The 21,783-nt window shown below is 45.1% G+C and overlaps 1 protein-coding gene across 5 annotated transcripts in view; it reads right to left on the reverse strand.

Moving 5' to 3' along the window:
* Positions 1–6,463: 6,463 nt before the first annotated feature.
* Positions 6,464–21,783, reverse strand: part of KIF2A (kinesin family member 2A) — a 75,982-nt gene continuing 60,662 nt past the window's right edge. For 4 of the 5 annotated variants that reach the window (XM_073584271.1, XM_073584269.1, XM_073584270.1 and 1 more), the window contains exons 16-20: positions 16,145–16,212; positions 12,635–12,785; positions 12,036–12,137; positions 11,065–11,200; positions 6,464–6,890 (exon numbers count right to left, since the gene is read on the reverse strand). In XM_073584271.1, coding sequence (XP_073440372.1) covers positions 6,805–6,890; positions 11,065–11,200; positions 12,036–12,137; positions 12,635–12,785; positions 16,145–16,212 — 543 coding nt within the window. In that variant the 3' untranslated portion in view covers positions 6,464–6,804. Of the gene's footprint in view, positions 6,891–11,064; positions 11,201–12,035; positions 12,138–12,634; positions 12,786–14,054; positions 14,169–16,144; positions 16,213–21,783 lie in introns of all 5 variants that reach the window. The other variant, XM_073584272.1, reaches the window with a different exon arrangement.

Genomic DNA, 21,783 nt, shown 5'->3' on the forward strand with positions numbered 1-21,783 from the left:
GCATGGATGGCACCATCTATCTGACCATTATTAAGTTGGATCTGTTCAGCCAGCCTTATGGTGATGTGAGTGAATGTGGTAGGTTTGTCCCTTCACTACGACACCAAAAATAGATCTCCCATAAATTTTGGATCAATGAAAACCCAATATTCATTACTGATCACTGGATCCAGGATGTCTAAATCCTTTGAATAGAGGCAGCTCTTATCTCAGAAATGTACTTCTGTGCCTCTGAAGTACACAAATCCAAGCCTCGGTGGCTGGTTCTCAAAGCAGATCACTGCTCTAATTACCTGCTCATGACAGCGAGCCCTACTCCAAAGGAGGTTGCAGCATTAGCTCTTTTTCATTTCCTCAGTCATAATTAATCCCATATGGGCAATATGAGGGTGATATGTCCCTTCTCCGGAGAGGGCTGTATTTTTTTTTTTCTCTGTGACAAACCCTGCATAATGTGCAGGATTTCTTCAAGACTATTTGAGGATCCTACAGAAAATGCTGCAGACTAACAAAACATCTGGCTTAGGCTACTTTCACATCAGCATTTTTTAGCGCAGCGCTTCATGCGGAATAGAAATGCATGCAAAAACCGCATCATGCGTTTTGCATGCGTTTGCGTTTTTTAGGCGCATTTTAACCAGTTTCAAGCAATGTTAACTCTTAAAACGCATGCGTTTTTTAATGCAGGCGTGCGCATGTCTATGGGAACGCAGGCGTGCGCATGGACTGTAACGCATTATTTTGTCGCAAGTGTGCGCATGCTTTTTTTTACGCCGTTGGACGGACTCAAAAATGCAACAGGTTGCGTATGGCGCGCCTAGGCGCACACCTTAAAAAACGCATGCGCACAAAAACGCATATGAACGCGTGCAAACGCTAGACCATGCGCACGCCATGTTAAACATAGGTGACGCATGGACGTGCACGATGCACTGCGCAAAAAACCGCTAATGTGAAACCAGCCTTAGTGTTGCTAGTGTATTTCTGAAATGGTGTTTGGGCAGACTTTAATCAACATGTAATGCGCAAACAGACTTTCATGCTAAAAGCTACCGTCGTAATTTTGAGCCGTACGTGTAATTAGTTCACTCATTTTGCGTCTAGTCCTCCATATGGCGCCGAGTCTGAAAGATGCACTGCCACACTTTGCTTCCATCCCTATCTGCCACCGACATAACTACGTGTAGCGCTGGCAAATCTTGCACATGCGAGGAGGCTACGTAGCGAGGCGCATGCGCTAGGTTTTTCTCATGGAAATGCCCACACTAGGTTACAGCACACACGCTGTCCTTCGACACTGTACACCCTGAAGTGATCGGTTGTACATCAATGAGCGACGTAGGTGCTGCACTGCTGAAGCGTGTCCTCACACCAGACACCTTATGGCGCAAAGTGAGCAAGTGTAAGATTTTCTGCCCAGCACCTAACGTAAGAAAGACAGCAGCTATCAATCAATAGAGAGGCTGTACCAAGCATGTACAAACTTAGAGAACACGCTCCTTGAAACACGCTTACTAACATATGGACTGCTCCGGGCAAACCGCGCCCCATCACATAATCGTGATATATGTTACCGTATGTGTCCTGTGGAATTGCTGGTACTTAGCAGTGTCAGTGAGAAACATTTTTGCGGTCTAGGACCCAAGTATGTAAATGACTTGGGACGAAGCACCTAATGCTTCATTTGCATATGCAATATAATTTATTTTTCAGGAATAAAGTCACAGAGAGCAAATAGAAAGATGTCAATGCATTAACCTTTAAGTTACTTATATGAGCATATAAACAGTTCAGAGGGGTTAAACTTGCTAAGATTCCCTTTAGAGACTGTCATCACAAAATGACTGTTCAAACTAAATTCATGAGCTTGGTGCACCCATGGTGCGGACAAACCTTTACGTGCACCTTCCGACCTACTTGTTTCCATCTATCTCTTCTTCTACAGAACCAGAGCCATCAAAGAAAAGAGCGTGGGTGGAGATAGAAGGAATATAAGTAGCTTGGGAGGAGTATTAATGGTTTGGCCACATCAAGGGTGCACCTAGATCCTGAGCTTGGTTTGAGCAGTCATTGCATGCTGACAGATTCCCTTTAACAACTCTGCGTAAATCCCACATATTTCATGAGATACGTTTTATCAGCATGATAAGAAAAAACCATTATCTTCTTCATATGCAGCCGAGACAGTAAGAAGACAGAGGACGCGCCATTCTTGCCAACATTGTTCTGTTTATTGTTAACTCGTGTGCGAAAGGCAGAAGTTAACAGAATGAACATAAGGCAGTGACTGTATACTTTATATGGTTCAATGGTCATCGGTAAGGACCTTCTGTATGATGCAATGTACAGATGAACAGCATGGACTAACCGCAGACATTGGTTTTGTTTCTTTCGGAATTTAGACAGTAAAACGTGGTGCAAAAGAGGGAATAGCGCCATCACTCTGTCAGTGAAGCAAATGCCGCACCTAAACTTCATTAATGGCCGTACTCCTTTCTAATATAAAAGTAAAAAAATGAAACTCTTAATTATACAGTAATTATCCATATGCACTGTACAAGCGGAAGATGGAGTCATGGGTGAGTATTTCACAGTAGATGCAGGCACCTTGGACGGCAGTAAGCAGCCAAGTCCGGTCTAGAGTGTACCTAAGAAACTATGGAAGGAGCAGCTGTATCACAGGAGGCGGGAATTCCTCTATATCTATGTGCAAACCGACAAACACCAAGGGCAGCTCCATATGTACAGCGCCCACATGGTGGCGAACTACAGGACCACAAGCGCTCTGTGCCAATGTGGAGGCTACATCTATCCGCACCGTATGATGGAGGCGCAATGCTCCTAGCGCACGTCTCTGGAATACGGCATCTGATGGAAAACGCCACAATTGCACTCAGAACTATGGCAGAAAATTTAATAAAAATCATTATAAAGTCAGAGGTGTACAGGAAAGGCACGGCCATGTTACACCGGCTGGCACGGAGGTGTGATACGGTCACGGGCATGACCCCCAAAAGTTTTGTGCTTCGTATTCATCTACACCAATTACGCGATCTGCTCTCATTATTGCACTTTTGCGGCATTTTTAATACATTTTCCCCTAGTTTTCTACGTTTTGATGCAGTATTTAATGCATTTGTTATTGCAAGGACACCGGGATTCTGCAGATAAGAATACAACTGCGCTATTTACATTCATTTTATTCAGGCTCCACGTAGAAAGGGAAAAATGTTTAAAAAAAAAAAAAAAAGCTCAGTGGGTACGAGTCTTCCTGAAATCACATCCGCTTTGCTTTAACTGTTACATGTTCAGCATTTGCTGCAGAAAGATCTGCTGAAAATAATGCAGTGTTAGCATTAGAAACACTGCGTAAAATAAGCCCGTTCCTTTTCTTTGGCTACAGTTTTGCATGTGCTTTCATTCCCTTCCCCATTCATTTTAATGGGTAAAAACCGCTGCGAGAATTTACATGAAACAGATATAACACTGCTTCAAATATGCATAGAAAAAAAAAAAAAAAATAGGCAACGGGTGCAGGAAATCTCATGCACTTTGCTGGTACGGGAAAATGCTGCATGAGAACATTGCTCCTGAACGCTGCAGATTTTCTGCTACCAAGAAATGTGTTTATGAAGCGGATAAAAACTGTTCCATATACAATCTATTCAATGCCCATATTCGAGAACGGCATTATTTATTGCATGACTACGAGTGATGAGTGAACGTGCTCCTATAATGTGTTATCTGAGCATGCTCTGCTGCTGACCAAGTGTCTTTGGCGTGCTCGAATAATATGCTCGAATCCCCGCGCCTGCATGCCTCGCCGCTGTTCGACACCCGCACCACATTCAGGGATTTCCTGTTTGTTTGACATCCACAACACAAGCAGGGATTGTCTAACAGCCGTGAGACATGGAGGCACCGGGGATTCGAGCACAAGGAAGACACTCGGTCAGCAACCGAGCACGTTCACTCATCACTAGAGTACATACAGCCATGTATACGGATAGAATGGAAAGGTGGATTGTCCTATTAGGCCTCAAATGCTCCACATTTGTGAACTGTATGGAAGTTTGCGCAACCACATATACCTCTGAAATTACAGAGAAGGCGGGGGAGGGGAAAAGGCTTTCCATCAGTTTGCCATATGACAGATAAATTGTTCCCTAAATGTACGCAGCCCCCTACACCGGTATCCGGCGGGTAGTGCGGCCATCTTTTGAGCGCATGAGAACCACACGCTTATGGGCATCTGATCATACAAGGATTCGGGTTTGACGGGCTTAATAATAGCTGGCAGCTGTACAATTTACATTATGTCAACTCAACGGAGAGTAGAGACTGAAGTTTAAAAAAAAATAAAATAAAACATTTGTAACTTCTTGGAGAAAAATTGGGAAATACCAAAAAGGAGAAAATTAAATAAAAGTATTTATATAATTTTTGTAAGTTTCCCCACTGACAAAGACATGAACAGCCTATAAATTTAAGGGTAGGTTAATTTTAACAGAGAGATAGAATATTAAAAATAAAATCCAGAAAATCACATTGTATAAATTATATAAATTTATTTGCATTTTGCGGTGAGAAATAAGTGTTTGATCCCCTACCAACCATTAAGAGTTCTGGCTCCTACAGACCAATTAGACGCTCCTAATCAACCCGTTACCTGCATTAAAGACAGCTGTCTTTGCATAGTCACCTTTATAAAAGATTCCTGTCCACACATTCAGTCAGACTCTAACCTATACAACATGGGCAAGACCAAAGAGCTTTCTAAGGATGTCAGGGACAAGATCATAGACCTGCATAAAGCTGGAATGGGCTACAAAACCATAAATAAGACAATAGTAAGAAAATGGAAGAAATACAAAATGTCTGTCAATCAACATCGATCTGGGGCACAGGTTCAAAATCTCACCTCGTGGGGTCTCCTTGATCATGACAAAGGTGAGAGATCAGCCTAAAACTACACGGGGGGGGAACTTGTTAATGATCTCAAGGCAGCTGGGACCACAGTCACAGAGAAAACCATTGGTAACACATTACGCAGTAAAGGTTTTAAGTCCTGCAGTGCCCACAAGGTCCCCCTGCTCAAGAAGGCACATGAACAGGCCCATCTTAAGTTTGCCAATGAACACCTGGATGATTCTATGAATGATTGGGAGAAGGTGCTGTGGTCAGATGAGACAAAAATTGAGCTCTTTGGCATTAACTCAACTCGCCGTGTTTGGAGGAAGAGAAATGCTGCCTATGATCCAAAGAACACCATCCCCACTGTCAAGCATGGAGGTGGAAACATTATGTTTTCGGGGTATTTCTCTGCTAAGGACACAGGACTACTTCACCGCATCAATGGGAGAATGGATGGAGCCATGTACCATAAAATCCTGAGTGACAACCTCCTTCCCTCCGCCAGGACATTAAAAATGGGTCGTGGCTAGGTCTTCCAGCAAGACAATGAACCAAAACATACAGCCAAGGCAACAAGGGAGTGGCTCAAAAAGACGTACATTAAGATAATGGAGTAGCCTAGCCAGTCGCCAGACCTTTATCCTATAGAAAACTTATGGAGGGAGTTGAAGCTCCGAGTTGCCAAGCGACAGCCTCAAAATCTTTATTATTTTGAGATGATCTGCAAAGAGTGGGCCAAAATTCCTCCTGACATGTGCACAAATCTCCATCAACTACAAAAAAAGTTTGACTGCTGTGCTTGCCAACAAGGGTTTTGCCACCCAGTATTAAGTCTTGTTAGTCAGAGGGATCAAATACTTATTTCTCACTGCAAAATGCAAATAAATTTATATAATTTATACAGTGTCATTTTCTGGATTCTATTTTCGATATTCTATTTCTCAATGTTAAAATTAACCTACCCTTAAAATTATAGACTGTTCATGTCTTTGTCAGTGGGCAAACTTACAAAATCAGCAAGGGATCAAATACTTATTTCCCTCACTGTGTGTGTGTGTGTGTGTGTGTGTGTGTGTGTGTGTGTGTGTGTGTGTGTGTGTGTGTGTGTATATATATATATATATATATATATATATATATATATATATTTTTTTTTTTTTTTTCTTTTCTTTTTCTTTAATAACGATCAGTCTCAAACCAACAGCGAAGAGTTGACTGATATGATTCTGCCCCTGGCCACCTGCTCTGTTCTGTATAACCTCTGTTCTTCCGTATGGCACATCCTGCAACAAATATAGATATATGATAAACTGTAGCTTTACACTGACAAAACGCTGGGGTTTTATTAAGGCTGTGCGTAACGAAAACATGTCGGGTCAGTAGCCTTCAGGAAGGCACATAGGAGCTGTGCACAGCGAGTCCATAATATCTGTACCTGTACAATCACCGATGAATTAGGCAAGCATGCAAGGAGCTTCCAACAGCAATATGAAATTTTGGATGACAAAAGAAAAAAAATAAAAAAAATTGGAGGATTACCTCCGGTACAAAGTTTTAAAGTTATTTATTAAAATAAAAAAAAAATGACAAAAAGAAAAAAAAAAAAAGACAAACGAGTGGAAAATGAGACACTGAATAAAGTATTTTGGACAAAGTGCCTTGTAGTCCCTACCGATAAGTTTGTGCCGTTCAGATCTGAAGGCGTCAGTGTAGTGGTTAGCCCAAAACAGTTATCCGTTCAAGAGAAAGAGAAAGGACATTTCCACTGACGTTATAAAAAGTTGACTTAACGGTTCAAGTAATGGGGTTTTACGGCCACAGTTTAATAATAATAATGCTATGTTACAGGAGAAAGTTCTTTATACTGTCGTCCTTCATTCAAGCCTTCCCTTAAAGGGCTCGTGGTCGCTTGGGGTTTATTTGCTTGCTGGCTTGTTCCTCCTCCTGTAAAGCAGCTCGGAACGATTTCACTTTATCTGAAAGAACAAATATTCCATTACTTGCCCCATCTCAGACATCGCATGTGCCATAAATATCGGACAGATCTATCTTAGGGCCCCTCCATGGATGGAGAGGTATTCAATAGCCCCGCACGTTATGCCGTAAATGTCTCAGGATATCCCTTTAACCACTTTAGGACCTGGCCATTTTTCCTTTGTGCGCTTTAGTTTTTACCCTGTCCTTTCTCCGAGAGCCAGAACTTCTTTTTTTATTTTTCCTTACTGACGCAGCCATATCAGGGCATGTTTATTTGGGGACGAGTTGAAGTTCTGAATGACTATCATATAAAGTACTCGACAAACGGGGGGGAAAAGATTCCAAGTAGCATGAAATCGAGAGAAGAAATGCAATTCCACCATTATATTTTGGGTGATCAATGGTAAAATGACCTGGTGTTCCAATTCTACAGGTCAGTACGATTGCACTGAGGTCAAACTTGCTCCAGAGAACATGCCCCCATATGCTGCTCCATAGATTATGCCCCCCATATGCTGCCCCATAGAATATGCCCCCATATGCTGCTCCACAGATTATGCTTCCATATGCTGCTCCATAGAATATGCCCCCATATTCTGCTCCATAGATTATGCCCCCATATGCTGCTCCATAGAATATGCCCCCATATGCTGCCCCACAGAATATGCCCCCATATGCTGCTCCATAGAACATGCCCCCATATGCTGCCCCACAGATTATGCCCCCATATGCTGCCCCACAGAATATGCCCCCATATGCTGCCCCATAGAATATGCCCCCATATGCTGCCCCATAGAATATGCCCCCATATGCTGCCCCATAGAATATGCCCCCATATGCTGCCCCATAGAATATGCCCCCATATGCTGCCCCATAGAATATGCCCCCATATGCTGCCCCATAGAATATGCCCCCATATGCTGCCCCATAGAATATGCCTTATAGAATATGCCCCCATATGCTGCCCCATAGAATATGCCCCCATATGCTGCTCCATAGATTATGCCCCCATAGAATATGCCCCCATATGCTGCCCCATAGATTATGCCCCCACATGCTGCTCCATAGATTATGCCCCCACATGCTGCTCCATAGATTATGCCCCCATATGCTGCTCCATAGATTATGCCCCCATATGCTGCTCCATAGATTATGCCCCCATATGCTGCTCCATAGATTATGCCCCCATATGCGGCTCCATAGATTATGCCCCCATATGCTGCCCCATAGATTATGCCCCCATATGCTGCCCCATAGATTATGCCCCCATATGCTGCCCCATAGATTATGCCCCCATATGCTGCCCCATAGATTATGCCCCCATATGCTGCCCCATAGAATATGCCCCCATATGCTGCCCCATAGAATATGCCCCCATATGCTGCCCCATAGATTATGCCCCCATATACTGCCCCATAGATTATGCCCCCATATGCTGCTCCACAGATTATGCCCCCATATGCTGCTCCATAGATTATGCCCCCATATGCTGCTCCATAGATTATGCCCCCATATGCTGCTCCATAGATTATGCCCCCATATGCTGCTCCATAGAATATGCCCCCATATGCTGCTCCATAGAATATGCCCCCATATGCTGCTCCATAGATTATGCCCCCATATAATATGCCCCCATGTGCTGCTCCATAGAATATGCCCCATAAAAAAAAACAAAAAAAACATGCCATACTCACCTCTCCTGGGTCCATCGCCGCTGTCTGCCGCTTCTTGTGTCAGTGACTGTTCAGCCAGCAGAGGGGCGGCGTGCACTAACCACGTCACCGCGCCCCCTGCGGCCTAAACGTCACTGACACAGGATGCAGCAGAGACAGCAGTGAGCAGCGATGGACCGGGGGACAGGTGGATATCGCTGTACTCACCCATCCAGCCGCGGTCTCTGCAGCCTCGCTTCTCCACTGTCTCTTTTCCTGTCTTCAGCGGTCACGTGGTACCGCTCATTACACTCATGAATATGCGCATATTCATGAGTGTAATGAGCAGTACCACGTGACCGCTGAAGACAGGAAGGGAGACAGTGGAGAAGCGAGGCTGCAGAGACCACAGCAGGACAGGTAAGTATGACCTGACACCTCCGCTCCCCCGCAGACCCCCAGGTATATGACCCGTGTATAAGCCGAGAGGGGGACTTTCAGCCCCAAAAAATGGGCTGAAAATCTCGGCTTATACACTAGTATATACGGTACTACATTTTTTTTTTTAGTTCCTTAAAAGACAAACCTGCGATCGTTTGTAAAAGTAGTATAAATTGTGGTCTATAAAGCTCAGCGTATGGTTGCTCTATACAGAAATTCCAAGTTGCACACATGGAGGCCTCCAGCAGGACCCTGGCTGCCATGATCACCAATCGGAGCTTTAACCCCTTCACAAATGGGCGATTTTCCGTTTTTCCCTGTACTTCTTCCAAGAACAATAACTTTTTTATTTTTCCAGCTACATAGCCGTATGATTGCTTGTTTTTTTGCAGGATGAGTTGTATTTCTGAATGACACCATTCATTCTGACAATTAATGTAGTGGAAAACAAAACAAAAATTCCAAGTCAGCTGGAATTGCAAAAAAAAAAAGTGAAAAAAAAAAAAAAAAGCTTTTTTTTATTTACCAAGTTGACTATATGATAAAACTGACCTAGCAAAATGATTCCCTAAGTCAGTACAAGTATGCAGTATAGAGACCACAGGTAACCCTGAAGGAGCTGCAGAATTCCCAAGCAGAGACTGGAGAATCTGTCCGTACGATCACAATAAGGCTAGTTTCACACTAGCATTACCAAGCGCAGCGCAGGGCCGCTGCTAAGCTCCGCCCTCGGCCGCACCCCCTCCGGTCAGCTCCTCCTATGATCGCATGACGCTGCATGCGATCAGCGTACCCTATATTTAACATTGGGTACGCTGGTCGTGCGCTGGTAAGATTTTGCTGGTGCGTGCGCCCTTTTGACGCTGCGCCCAGCACACAAAAATAGTGCGCTAGTGTGAAACTAGCCTAAGTCGTACACTCCAAAGAGGTGGCCTTTAATTACACACAAACATTGTAAGGCTCATTTTAAGTTTGCCAAAAGACAAGTGGCACACTCCCCAAATGTATGGAGAAATGTGCTGTTGTCAGAAAAGACCAAAATTGAACTTTTTGGCCACAGAAGTAAACGCTATGTCTGGCGCCAAACCGACACAGCTCATCACCGCAAAAGCACCATCCACACAGAGAAACATAGTGGTAGTGGCAGCTTCACGTTGTGGGGATGTTTTTCAGCAGCAGGGACAGGTAAAATAGTCCGACTCGAGGGGAAGATGGATAATGCAAAATACTTGAGCAAACAATTGACTGATTGAGGACCTTAAGACTCCATATATGAGAGTCTACTAATTAAACATATCACTGATATAGGTGGACTAACTTAATTAAATTTTAACTTTTATTATAAACTCTATAACATTATATTTCCGCCATACTAATTTAGCAGTGTTATCCGGTCTTACCAATTTGAATCAGATATGGATACTGAAAGTAATTTTGCATGAAGGGGTTGCAGAGGTTCTCTAGGACCCTAAAATCCAAATGTTAACCAAACCCCACATATTAGATAGCTGCCTGCTGAACGATGCTTCGGCCGATCATTCGCCTGACAAGCCATCTCGGCCGTCTCTTCTATACACCGAAGCTCATTCAGCCGAGGGATCCTGCAATCTTTAGGAGAAAACTGCCGACAGCATCTCTGCCGGTGGCCTATCTATGGGAGAATAAAGACAGCGTCCCCATACATATTAGACTGTTGGACAAACATACCGATATAGATATAAGTCCAATGTGTACACGGAGCGTTAGATCATTGATACCAAATGGTCCAATTATTGGCACCCCAATCGATCAACTGATTAAAAAAAAGTTGTAGCACTGAAATAAGCATCAAGTGCTAATTACTGTGTAACGGGAACAGCTCTAATTTTAAGAGTGGATCTGATTCAAAGGAAATAAGACTACACTGTAATACCAGGCGTAGACACTGCCAAAAGTATGCAGCAATACTAGCAAACTAGCAGTTCCTCCAATCAGTTGGGGGTATCCATAGCCCAATCCCACTAACTTGAGGGTGATGGCCTACACTAAGGATCCTGTGCTGGTAGTAGTCAACAGAACTGACGATTAGCCACGTACGTACCCCGTAATTCAGTGAGGATGTCAATCTTCTGCTCTAGGATTGCTTCTAGTTGTGTAGCATAGGAATCCACGTCATAGTCCACCTCCTCAGTCATTTCTAGCAGAGCCTTCTCATCTTCCAGCCATCGTATAGATTCCTACGCATGAAACAAAACCGCAACTCCTGAGATTATGCCGGGAAGTCACAAGTGTAAAAGCTGGGAAGGAGCAGCAGCAGTCATCAGACATGGGTTGGGAAGTGTAAGGGGCTATGAACTATGGTACAGGGTTCTCCTGAGTGTGCCAGGGACAAAAAGGGGCAATAGGGTAACATCGTCCTACAGGTTGTGACCAGAAATAAGCAGCTAATGTGGAGGCTGCAGACAGCAGCGAGAGATCTAAACCCAATCACCCACTGACTGGGTGACATCTAAACCCAATCAACCACTGACTGGGTGACATCTAAACCCAATCACCCACTGACTGGGTGACATCTAAACCCAAACACCCACTGACTGGGTGACATCTAAACCCAATCACCCACTGACTGGGTGACATCTAAACCCAATCACCCACTGACTGGGTGACATCTAAACCCAATCAACCAGTGACTGGGTGACATCTAAACCCAATCACCCACTGACTGGGTGACATCTAAACCCAATCACCCACTGACTGGGTGACATCTAAACCCAATCAACCACTGACTGGGTGACATCTAAACCCAATCAACCACTGACTAGGTGACATCTAAACCCAATCACCCACTGACTGGGTGAAAGGCTTCTTTTTCCATTGCAAGAACAATCCAGAAACATGATGCATCTGTCACACGACATTGGATCCGGATGAAGTATATGGAGGTTTCACGGTATATAGCCCAGCTAGTAAGCGTTGTGCTGACACCCACTTATAAAACTACAGGAGGTAGTGCATTTATAGACATCACTCATGCTCCACACAAGTAGTATGTATACGAAATGTGGGTCCCACCTGGAACACAGCTCTGTGATCTTCTACTACCTGTTCCTCCATCTCCACCATCTGAGACACTGCTTCGTGGAAGGTGAAGAGCTGCGGCGAAACCTCTTCCTCCTGAATATTATAGAAAAACGACAATACGCATTAAATAGTGAGAATTGATCTGGGCGACAAGATTAAAAAAAAGATAAAATTCTATGGCCCGTATTTACGGTATTAGGCCATTTACACAAGTTGTCGAAGTAAACTGAGCCCCAAAAGCTGTAAAAGAGGGCCGAGGTTTAGTGCGAGGAGGAGCGCAATTCCAATGCCAGAACATGACATGGCATGAAATATAAAATTCCTTTTCAAAATTTAGGACAGGCAAGAATACAATTTTTAATTGTTTATGATTTACTCTCAACAATAAGTTTCTTTTTTTTTTTTTTTTGGGGTGGGGGGGAGCCACTGACCCCCAAAGTACATCAATACCAAACCATTTAGATGTAGTGTGTCTCATTATTTCATTACAGACCTTAAATTAACACCCGGCTACAAAACAATCCATTACTAACAAAAAACATTTGGTGACAAGTAACGGAGCCGCCAGTGTGACGCGCGCAGACACCCACATTTTGTTCACATAAGAGCTTGAGGTCGTCCCTCTGGGGAGAACTGCCCACTCCCCACAGCGACTCCAGGTCATCCAGCTGATTCTGGGCATGATGTAACATGGGGCGGAGGTCTCCTGCAGTGCTCGGGTCCACAGTCAGTTCTTTCACCCTGTAACGAGCAGCAGATCATTAGTCCTGGCACAGGCTTTTTTTCTTTCTTGCCAGATGTTCAGTCATCAGAAAAAAAAAAATAATAGAATAAGCAATCACGAGGAGAACGATCAGAATGTATAATGTCAGCCGTGAGATCTCCTTGTTACAGAGCTAGGTCTTGTGAAGTACCAGCACTCTCATCATCTCCCCATAGAGGAACACGATCTAATGGCTGAGTACAACACTGCTCTGGGGAGGGAAATATACCGGATGCAATGAAAGAGCTCATTTTTTCCGGGCTGGAGATATCAAGCAAGGCTGAAACCCACAAGCCCTGCTAAGCATCAGAGGGCTCTGGCAAGTTTCAGTTTTCTCTGCAATTTTGCAAAATGTAATCCCATTCCCCTCCCCCCCCCCCAAAAAAAAAAAAAAACCATGACCGTACACCCTTAAAGAAAGTCTTTCACCCCCCAAATATCCTTGAGAAGCCTTTTTACCAATTACAAAAGGTCACAGAAGTGATAATCGGTGGTGGTATAAAAAAGTAATACCTATATACTAGATATTTCATGCTCTTCTCAGCTTCAGGAACCCCTCTTTAGTCACTTACAAGGGTTAATAGTTCTCGTGGGGATGTCCCATACTATTCTGTGGCTACAGGCGCCACAAGGATCCTAAAAACCCAGGCAATCCCTGCATGCGTTGCGGATGTTGAACAGCGACGAGACATGCAGCCACGGGGATTTAAACATTTTTCAACAATGCCAAAGACACTCGGTTAGCACACAAGCATGCTTCCATCAGCATGTGCGCTCATCACTAATCCTAGATTATTGGGGAGGTCTTTTAAAGAATTGTCCAAACAACCCCTGCCCATAATCACTATGGAGGCATATGTTCCTCACTGTGGCCCTTACGATATTCGTCAGAAACAAAAGCAGCCGTAAAGAACGGCTCCTGCTCTGTAGGACCCGATTGTCATAGGTGCCAGAGTCACCAAGCCTCAGGACTGGGGAAGAATCAGCAGCAGTAATCGGTGGCTACGAAAAGATGTCAGAAACTCACATGATCTATGCTGGAACAAGGAAATCTCTTCACGCTAACAGCAACAAAATACAAAAAACTCAATACAAAAAAATGACCAAAAGGAAAGGTGTGCTACCAACTTATGATGAAAAGAAACATGCAACACGACAGTGAACTGAAAAGGTGAGCGAAACAAAGGGACAGTGTCAACGGCTCAGGCCACAAGTATACAAGAGTGCACAGGAGAAGATCTGGAGACCTGGTGAGCGTAGGAGAGAAGTCGTCATACTCATAGGAAGGAGAGAGATCAGAGCGACTTCCGCTACCCTGAGAGAAGGGAATATCCGATGGACTAATCCCAAATTCCTTTACCCTGGAGCCCGAGACCCAGCAGGAACATGAAGCAAAGATTGATAAGCAGAGAAGACATTTTAGCATTGTCCATACAGAAGACAGGAGGAGCAGAAGAAACAGAAATATCCACAATATGCAGGATCTAGATATCATCTGTAATATGCAGCAATCTGAGCACCGACTCGGGAATATCATTCACTGGTCATCACCGATCTATCCATGAGCGTCAACTAGCACGATGGGCGAGAGCTGGGAATCACCCCGAGGAGGTCAGACTCTCCGGTAACCTGCAGCTCATGGACAGACTGGCACGTCGGACCAAAGCGCCAACAGTGATTATTACATACACGTTTGTGCACCCATAGTCAAAATTACTGTTATTGTCAACAATTAAGTTAAAAATTAAATGATCTCTAAAAGGCTTAAAGTTAAAAATGACACATTTCCTTTGTCTTTTAGGCAACAATATATTTATTTTATTTTTTTTACATTTTAGAAATTAAAAAAAAATGAAAATGGGCAGATACAAAAGTTTGGGCACCCTGCATGGTTAATACGCAGTAGCACCCCCTTTTGAAAGCATCACAGCTAGTAGCCGCTCTTTGTAGCCAGACAAGAATCTTTCAGTTCTTGTTTGAGGGATTTTCATTCATTCTTCCTTGGAAAATTCTTCCAGTTCTGTGAGATTCCTGGGTCGTCTTGCATGCACTGCTATTTTAAGGTCTAACCGCAGATTTTCAATGATGTTTAGATCAGGGGACTGTGAGGGCTATTGCAGCTGCTTAGAAGAACCCATGGCTGCTGTTTTTTGGCACAAGGTTAGGGTGTGTGCACACGCTGCGGATTCTGCTGCGGTGTACAGTACCATTAAAAGCAATGCAAAATGAAAACCGCTGTGCACATGATGCAGAATTTTCCGCATGGATTTGCTGCGGTTTTAGATCCGCAGCATGTCAATTCTTTGTGCGGATTCCGCTGCGGTTTGGCACCTGCTCCATGATCAGGTGTCAAAACGCAGGGGAAAACCACAGATAAACCGCAGGTCTTTTGACCTGCGGATTTAGAAAAATCCGAGCGGAAAATTCCGCAGCAGAATCCGCAACGTGTGCACACACCCTCAGAGGTGGCTGGGCTTTTATAAAGCTGGGAAATTTGCATCACCTGGCCTTTCCTAACAATGATAGTGAACAAGTCATAACCTTAACAGCCTAATTACGGTCTAAAATCTTAACTCAGCACAGAAATCTCCAAGGGTGCCCAAACTTTAGCATCGGCCTATTTTCTTTTTTGTAATTTCTGAAATGTAAAAAAAAAAAAATTACAATATATTTTTTGGGGCCTAAAATACAAAGGAAATGTGTCATCTTTAGGCCTTTTAGAGATCATTCCATCTTCAACTTGCTTAACTGTTCACAATAACAGTAATTTTAACCAGGGGTGCCCAAACTTTTATATGCCATGATAATTCGGAGCGATACAGATTAACGTATAAATCGGTGACTAATCGAGATAAAATATATTAATACTATGGTCAGATCGGATATTTAAGCAAAAAACACTGACGGTCAGCAATTCCTGCTTTCTACTGGCAGTGCCAACCAAATTGATGATCTGAGAACTTTGACGCCAACTATGTGCCATGTATTCAGCAAATAATCCCAGGATATTGTCCTACATAACCCCAATCCCTGTATACATGCAAGTATACAAAGTTACCAGTGGGAAGCCATCTCTATACATAGCAGACAAAAAGCCATAGTTCCCCAGAATAGGCCATGGCTCTGATGCTGTCCACCAGACCAGAAGTGGCGATGTCATGGCCACAACTGATCTGATCAATGAGGTCACCGATTGATGGTCAGGATGTTGTCACTTCAGCACCATCGGAGACCAACATGGCAGCGGAGCTAAAGTGGGGGAACAGATCCTGAAGGCAAGAATGGCTTTTTTCTAGGAATTGTTTTCCATAAGTCCGTATATCTGCTGAAGAATTACCTGTTTGCATATCTTAAGGTGTTTAAGGTGTTTTCACAAGATGCCATTCCAGGAGATATGGTAGCGATCTACAAGTAAATTCACAATTATTCATCGTCAAACCTGGAAATTGGTTTCCGATTCTATTAAAATAGAGCCTAGTTATTTGTCTAATGGGCAACTTTCCAATACACTTTGTTTCATCTTCAAAAGATATTTATTGGATTTTATAAGCAAAAGAAGCTAACAGCTGGCCAAAAAAGCCTTCGCAAGGGTAATACAAAAACTTAAAATCAGTGTATACAGATTTTTCCATATCAGATGTGTTCTGTACATTAATAGGATCAGATACGGACGTACACTAAGGTTTTTTCTATAGTACTCTTCAGGGATTTAAAAGGTTATTGGCGCAGGTACATCTATATGGAGTAATGTAGATTGGGTAGGTTTATGAAAAAAAGCCACATTCACTCAAAGTAACAGTTTTGTCTACGTTTAAATCCATCAACTAAGTGAACATTCAAGGAGCATTTACACTGCACGACTACAGTGAAAGAGCGCTACTAGGAACGCAGAGCGAAAAATAGATTGCTGATCACCTGCCGAATGAGCAAAACACTCCTTCATCGGGTGAAATAATTTTTTGTGTTACATTTAAAAAAACAATGTAAGGCTATGGGCCCACGTAGCGTTTTAAAACGCTCACTAAAAACCGGACTCCTTCCCAGAAATCGCGCGTTTTTTTCGGCGCGATTTCACCGCGATTTTGTCGCGATTTTCGCGGGCGATATTCAAGCACTTTCCAAGCGATTTGAAGCATCGCTTGGAAAGTGATTGACAGGTTGGTCACACTCGTCAAACATAGTGTTTGACAAGTGTGACCAGGTTTTTACTATTGAGGCTGCCTAAGCGGCATCAATAGTAAAAGATAGAATGTTAAAATGCTAAAAAAAATTAAAAAAAAAAAAATCGGGGTATATTTACCTTCCGGCATCCCGCGCTGCATTCCCGGGCCTCAGCGTTCCCAGTAATGCCTTGCGAGACCTGTGATGACGTAGTCTCGCGTTGCTATAGCGATCTCGCGAGACCGCTAGAGTCACGCGAGACTACGTCATTACAGGGCCTTGCCGCAAGGCATTACTGGGAACGCTTAGGCCGGGAATGCAGCACCGGACGGTAAATATACCCCGATTTTTTATTTTTTATTCTTTTTTTTACAGGGGTATAGTACCCAGGGCCTGGAGGACAGTTTCCTCTCCTCCACACCGTGGGTACCAACCGCACATGAGACGCTTAACTTCCCGCATGGTGGGCATAGCCACATGCGGGAAGTAAGCGATTCTCATGCATTCCTATGGGTGCGGAATCGCGGCAATTGTTTGCGATTCCGCACAAAAGAATGAGCATGCTGCGATTTTTTCCGCGATGCGATTCCGCCGCGGAAAAAAGCGCAGCATTAGCACAGCATGTGCGGAGTGCCATAGGAATGAATGGGGGGGGCGTTCTGTACACGATTTTTAAAAGTTTTTGCGCCGAAAATCGCGGCAAAAACGCTTAAAAATCGCTACGTGGGCAACACAGCCTTACAATGTGTAAACAATGGTAGTCTATGTGCACAGAATAAGTGCAGTCTAGCTGTACAAACAGGCTATTACATGACTGCCAATTTTTATTTCTGCTCTCTGATGCAGAGATATTATCTTGTAAAGTTTAGATTATAATTTATGATATAATTCAAAAGGAAGTTACCAGAGATTTGTCTCTGAGGGCGTGTACTTCTTCCCCTGCATCAGTTGACCATTCTTAGGCAGCAACATAAAGAGGGATTTTTGGTTCTTACCGTAAAATCTCTTTCTTGGAGCCTTCATTGGGGGACACAGATTACCATGGGTGTATGCTGCTGCTGCTAGGAGGCTGACACTATGCAAAATAAGAAAACTTAGCTCCTCCCCAGCAGTATACACCCACCGACAGGCAGGAAGTACCTCAGCTGGTGAAAAAGCAGGAGAATAATAACTCTTAACATGTACCAACCCAACAAGGGGCTCGTAGGCCCAACACGGTACCATTTAAACAGGGAGGGTGCTGTGTCCCCCAATGAAGGCTCCAAGAAAGTAATTTTACGGTAAGAACCAAAAATCCCTCTTTCTTTATCGCTTTATTGGGGGACACAGATTACTATGTGACGTCCCGAAGCAGTCCCAAGGGTGGGAAAAGCACTTAGGGAACGAGAAGGAAGGACTTAGGTCGGTCGGTGTGCTACTGCCGCCTGCAGAACCTTCCTACCCAAGCCCGCATCAGACGAGGCCTGGGTATGAACTTTGTAGAACCTCGCAAAAGTGTGCAAGGACGACCAGGTCGCGGCCTTGCTAAGTTGTAAAGCCGAAGCCTGGTGTCGGACAGCCCAAGAAGCCCCTACAGCTCCGGTGGAGTGAGCTCTTACTCCCGGATGGGGCAGTTTTTTCTGAACGCGGGAAACTTCCAGTATAGAACGAATCCAGCGAGCTATTGTGGATTTGGATGCCGGGAGCCCTTTCCGGCGACCTTCAAAGATGACAAGCAGGGAATCGGATTGACGAAAGGAAGAGGTCCTGGTAAGGTAGACACGCAAGGCTCTCACTACATCCAATTTGTGGAGCGACTTTTCCAGCGGGTGGACAGACGAAAGAGGGGAGGACGATGTCCTCATGGATGTGAAAGGAAGATACCACCGTGGGAAGGAAGGAGGGAACGGGCCTGAGAACGACCTCATCCTGATGAAGGATTAGGTATGGGGAACGACAGGATAAAGCCGCCAGCTCAGAAACTCTCCTAATGGATGTAATGGCAATCAGAAAAGTCACCTTCCATGAGAGAAGGGAAAGAGAAATGTCCTGGACAGGCTCGAAAAGCGCACTTTGGAGTGCGCCGAGAACGAGATTAAGATCCCACGGATCTATCGGAGAATGGTGAGGAGGGACAACGTGGGCAACTCCCTGGATAAAGGTCTTGACTTGAGGCAAGGGGGCCAGATCCTTCTGGAAAAGAATTGCCAGAGCTGAAACCTGGCCTTTGAGAGTACTGACGGACAGGCCTGCATCTAGGCCGGATTGAAGGAAACCAAGTATGGATGGAATAGAGAACGACATTGGAAAAACATTGTTGTCGTCGCACCAATGGAAAAAGGTCTTCCAGTACCTATGGTAAATGCGGGAGGATGCTGGTTTTCTAGCTCTAATCATGGTCTAAATGACCTGGTTGGAAAAACCTGATTGTCTAGAATCGTGGCCTCAAAAGCCATGCCGTTAAACTCAGAGACTGAGACCTCTGGTGATAAAGGGGGCCTTGTGAGAGAAGATCCGGACGGTCTGGAAGTCTCCAGGGGACGTCCGAAAACATGTTCACCAGCTCCGCATACCAAGGACGTCTTGGCCAGTCTGGGACTACCAGAATTACTGGGATGCCTTCTGAATTTATTTTCTTGACCACCCTTGGAATGAAGGCCAGTGGAGGAAACAAGTAACGGAGTCGGAACTGAGACCACGGGATTACCAGAGCATCGCAACCGACGGCCAGAGGGTCCCTGGACCTGGCTATGAAGCAGGGAACTTTGTGGTTCATTCGAGACTCCATGAGGTCGACGTCTGGAGTGCCCCAACGCTGGCATATCTGATTGAAGACCGTGGGGTGGAGAGACCATTCGCCTGATGCTAGGCCCTGGCGACTTAGAAAGACGGCTGCCCAATTTTCCACCCCTGGAATGTGAACGGCGGAGATAGCCGGAACGCAACGCTCTGCTCAATGTAGAGTCTTTGCTACTTCTGCCATTACTTGTTTGCTGTGAGTACCGCCCTGGTGGTTTATGTACGCCACAGGCGTGGCGTTGTCTGATTGGATTCGGACTGGTTTGTCCGCGAGAACAGGCTGCCAGCTGAGGAGAGCAAGGAAGATCGCTCTGATTTCCAGCAGGTTGATGGGGAGCAGAGACTCTTGGGCGTTCCAACGCCCTTGGGCGGTCTTCCGCTGGAAAACCGCTCCCCACCCGAGAAGACTGGCATCGGTGGTGATGACTTGCCACTGAAGAGGAAGAAAGGACCTCCCTTGCAGGACTGACGAAGGCATTGTCCACCAAGTTAGGGATTGCCTCACTCTGGGAGGCAGGAGTATGGGGGGGTATGTGGAGGTAGGCATATTGTATTTCTACAGTGCAGAGAAACTCCCCGGGCTCCATTGAGGCGATTACCGGGTGAAGGGACTCCATCTTGAAGTGGAGGATCCTCACGTGGCGATTGAGTAGTTTGAGGTCGAAGATTGTACGAAGCGAGCCGTCTTTTTTCGGGACTACGAAGAGATTTGAGCAGAACCCCGAAAACCATTTGTTTGGAGGAACAGGAACAATTACTCCGGTGGATAGGAGGGAAGAGACAGCCTGGAGGAACCCTGGGGTGAGGGACGGTTGTTTGGGAGGATGAGACAGAAAGAAGCGTCTCTTTGGGAGGGAAGAAAATTCGATTTTGTAGCCGGATGTGATGATTTCCCTGACCCATGCGTCGTTGACAACAGACAGCCACGCGTCTTTGACAGTAGAAAGCCTGCCTCCCACCCTGGAACAACTTCCAGGTGGGGGTGACCCGTCACTTGGAGGAAAACCTCCCGGAGCGGGATCCTGAGGGCTTGGAGGGTCGGCTCTTTGGTCTCCAGCAGGGTGCGGGTTTGTACGATGGTTTTCTCCGTTCCCCGGAGGTAGAGGGCCGGTCCTGCTGGGAGGAATTTTCCGAGGAAGGAAAGGGGCAAAAGGACCTAAACTGACGAGGAGCTTTTCTGTTGAAAAAACATCTAGGCCGAGACTGAGGAAGGGAGGTACTTTTACCTTGGGTGGCATCAGAAATTATCTGATCCAGCCTGGCGCCAAAGAGCCTAGAACCCTGAAAGGCTAGGTTAGTGAGTGACTTCTTAGAGGTGGAGTCCGCACTCCATGTCTTCAACCAAAGGATACGGCGTATGGCAACTATGTTGCTGCTAGCTCTTGCTGAACACCCGGCTGCATCCAAAGAGGTGGTCAAGAGGTATTTACCAGCATGATTAATTTGGTCAGCCAAGTCCGCTAGCTCGTCCTGAGGAGCTGACGCTAAAATGCCCTTGCGAAGAATTTTTGCCCAGGCCGAAATGGCTTTCGCTACCCATGCGGAGGCGAAACTGGGACAGAGAGAGGCGCCAGTTGCCTCAAAAATCGATTTGGCCAGCGATTCAATCTGCCTGTCTGTTGAATCCTTAAGTGATGCGCCGTCCGGAAGGGATAGAACCGTTTTTGAGGAAAGACAGGAGACTGGTGGGTCCACCTCGGGAGCTTTGGCCCATTTCGTGAGAAGGTTCACATTAAAGGGATATAGCACGTCTAGGTGCCTGCGTCCAGGGAACCACTTATCAGGATGCTCCCAGTGTTTGATCAACATGGTCTCGAACTCCTTGTGATTAGGAAGGGTTCGGGAGGGAGGTTTCGCTCGTTTGAAGGGGACAGAGCATTCTTGTGGGGGCGTCTTGTCCTCCTTTATTTTGAGCATTTGGGTAATCGCCGATATGAGACTATCTACCATGTCCTGTGTTTTGGACATGTGGTCTGAATCTGAGTCAGACCCCGATTGGGAGTCTCCGTTTGACCCAATGTCGTCCTCTGAAGAAGG

This window comes from Dendrobates tinctorius, unplaced genomic scaffold (assembly GCF_039654945.1).
Source record: "Dendrobates tinctorius isolate UK_male_01 unplaced genomic scaffold, ASM3965494v1 ptg000083l, whole genome shotgun sequence".
NCBI classification, from domain to species: domain Eukaryota; kingdom Metazoa; phylum Chordata; class Amphibia; order Anura; family Dendrobatidae; genus Dendrobates; species Dendrobates tinctorius.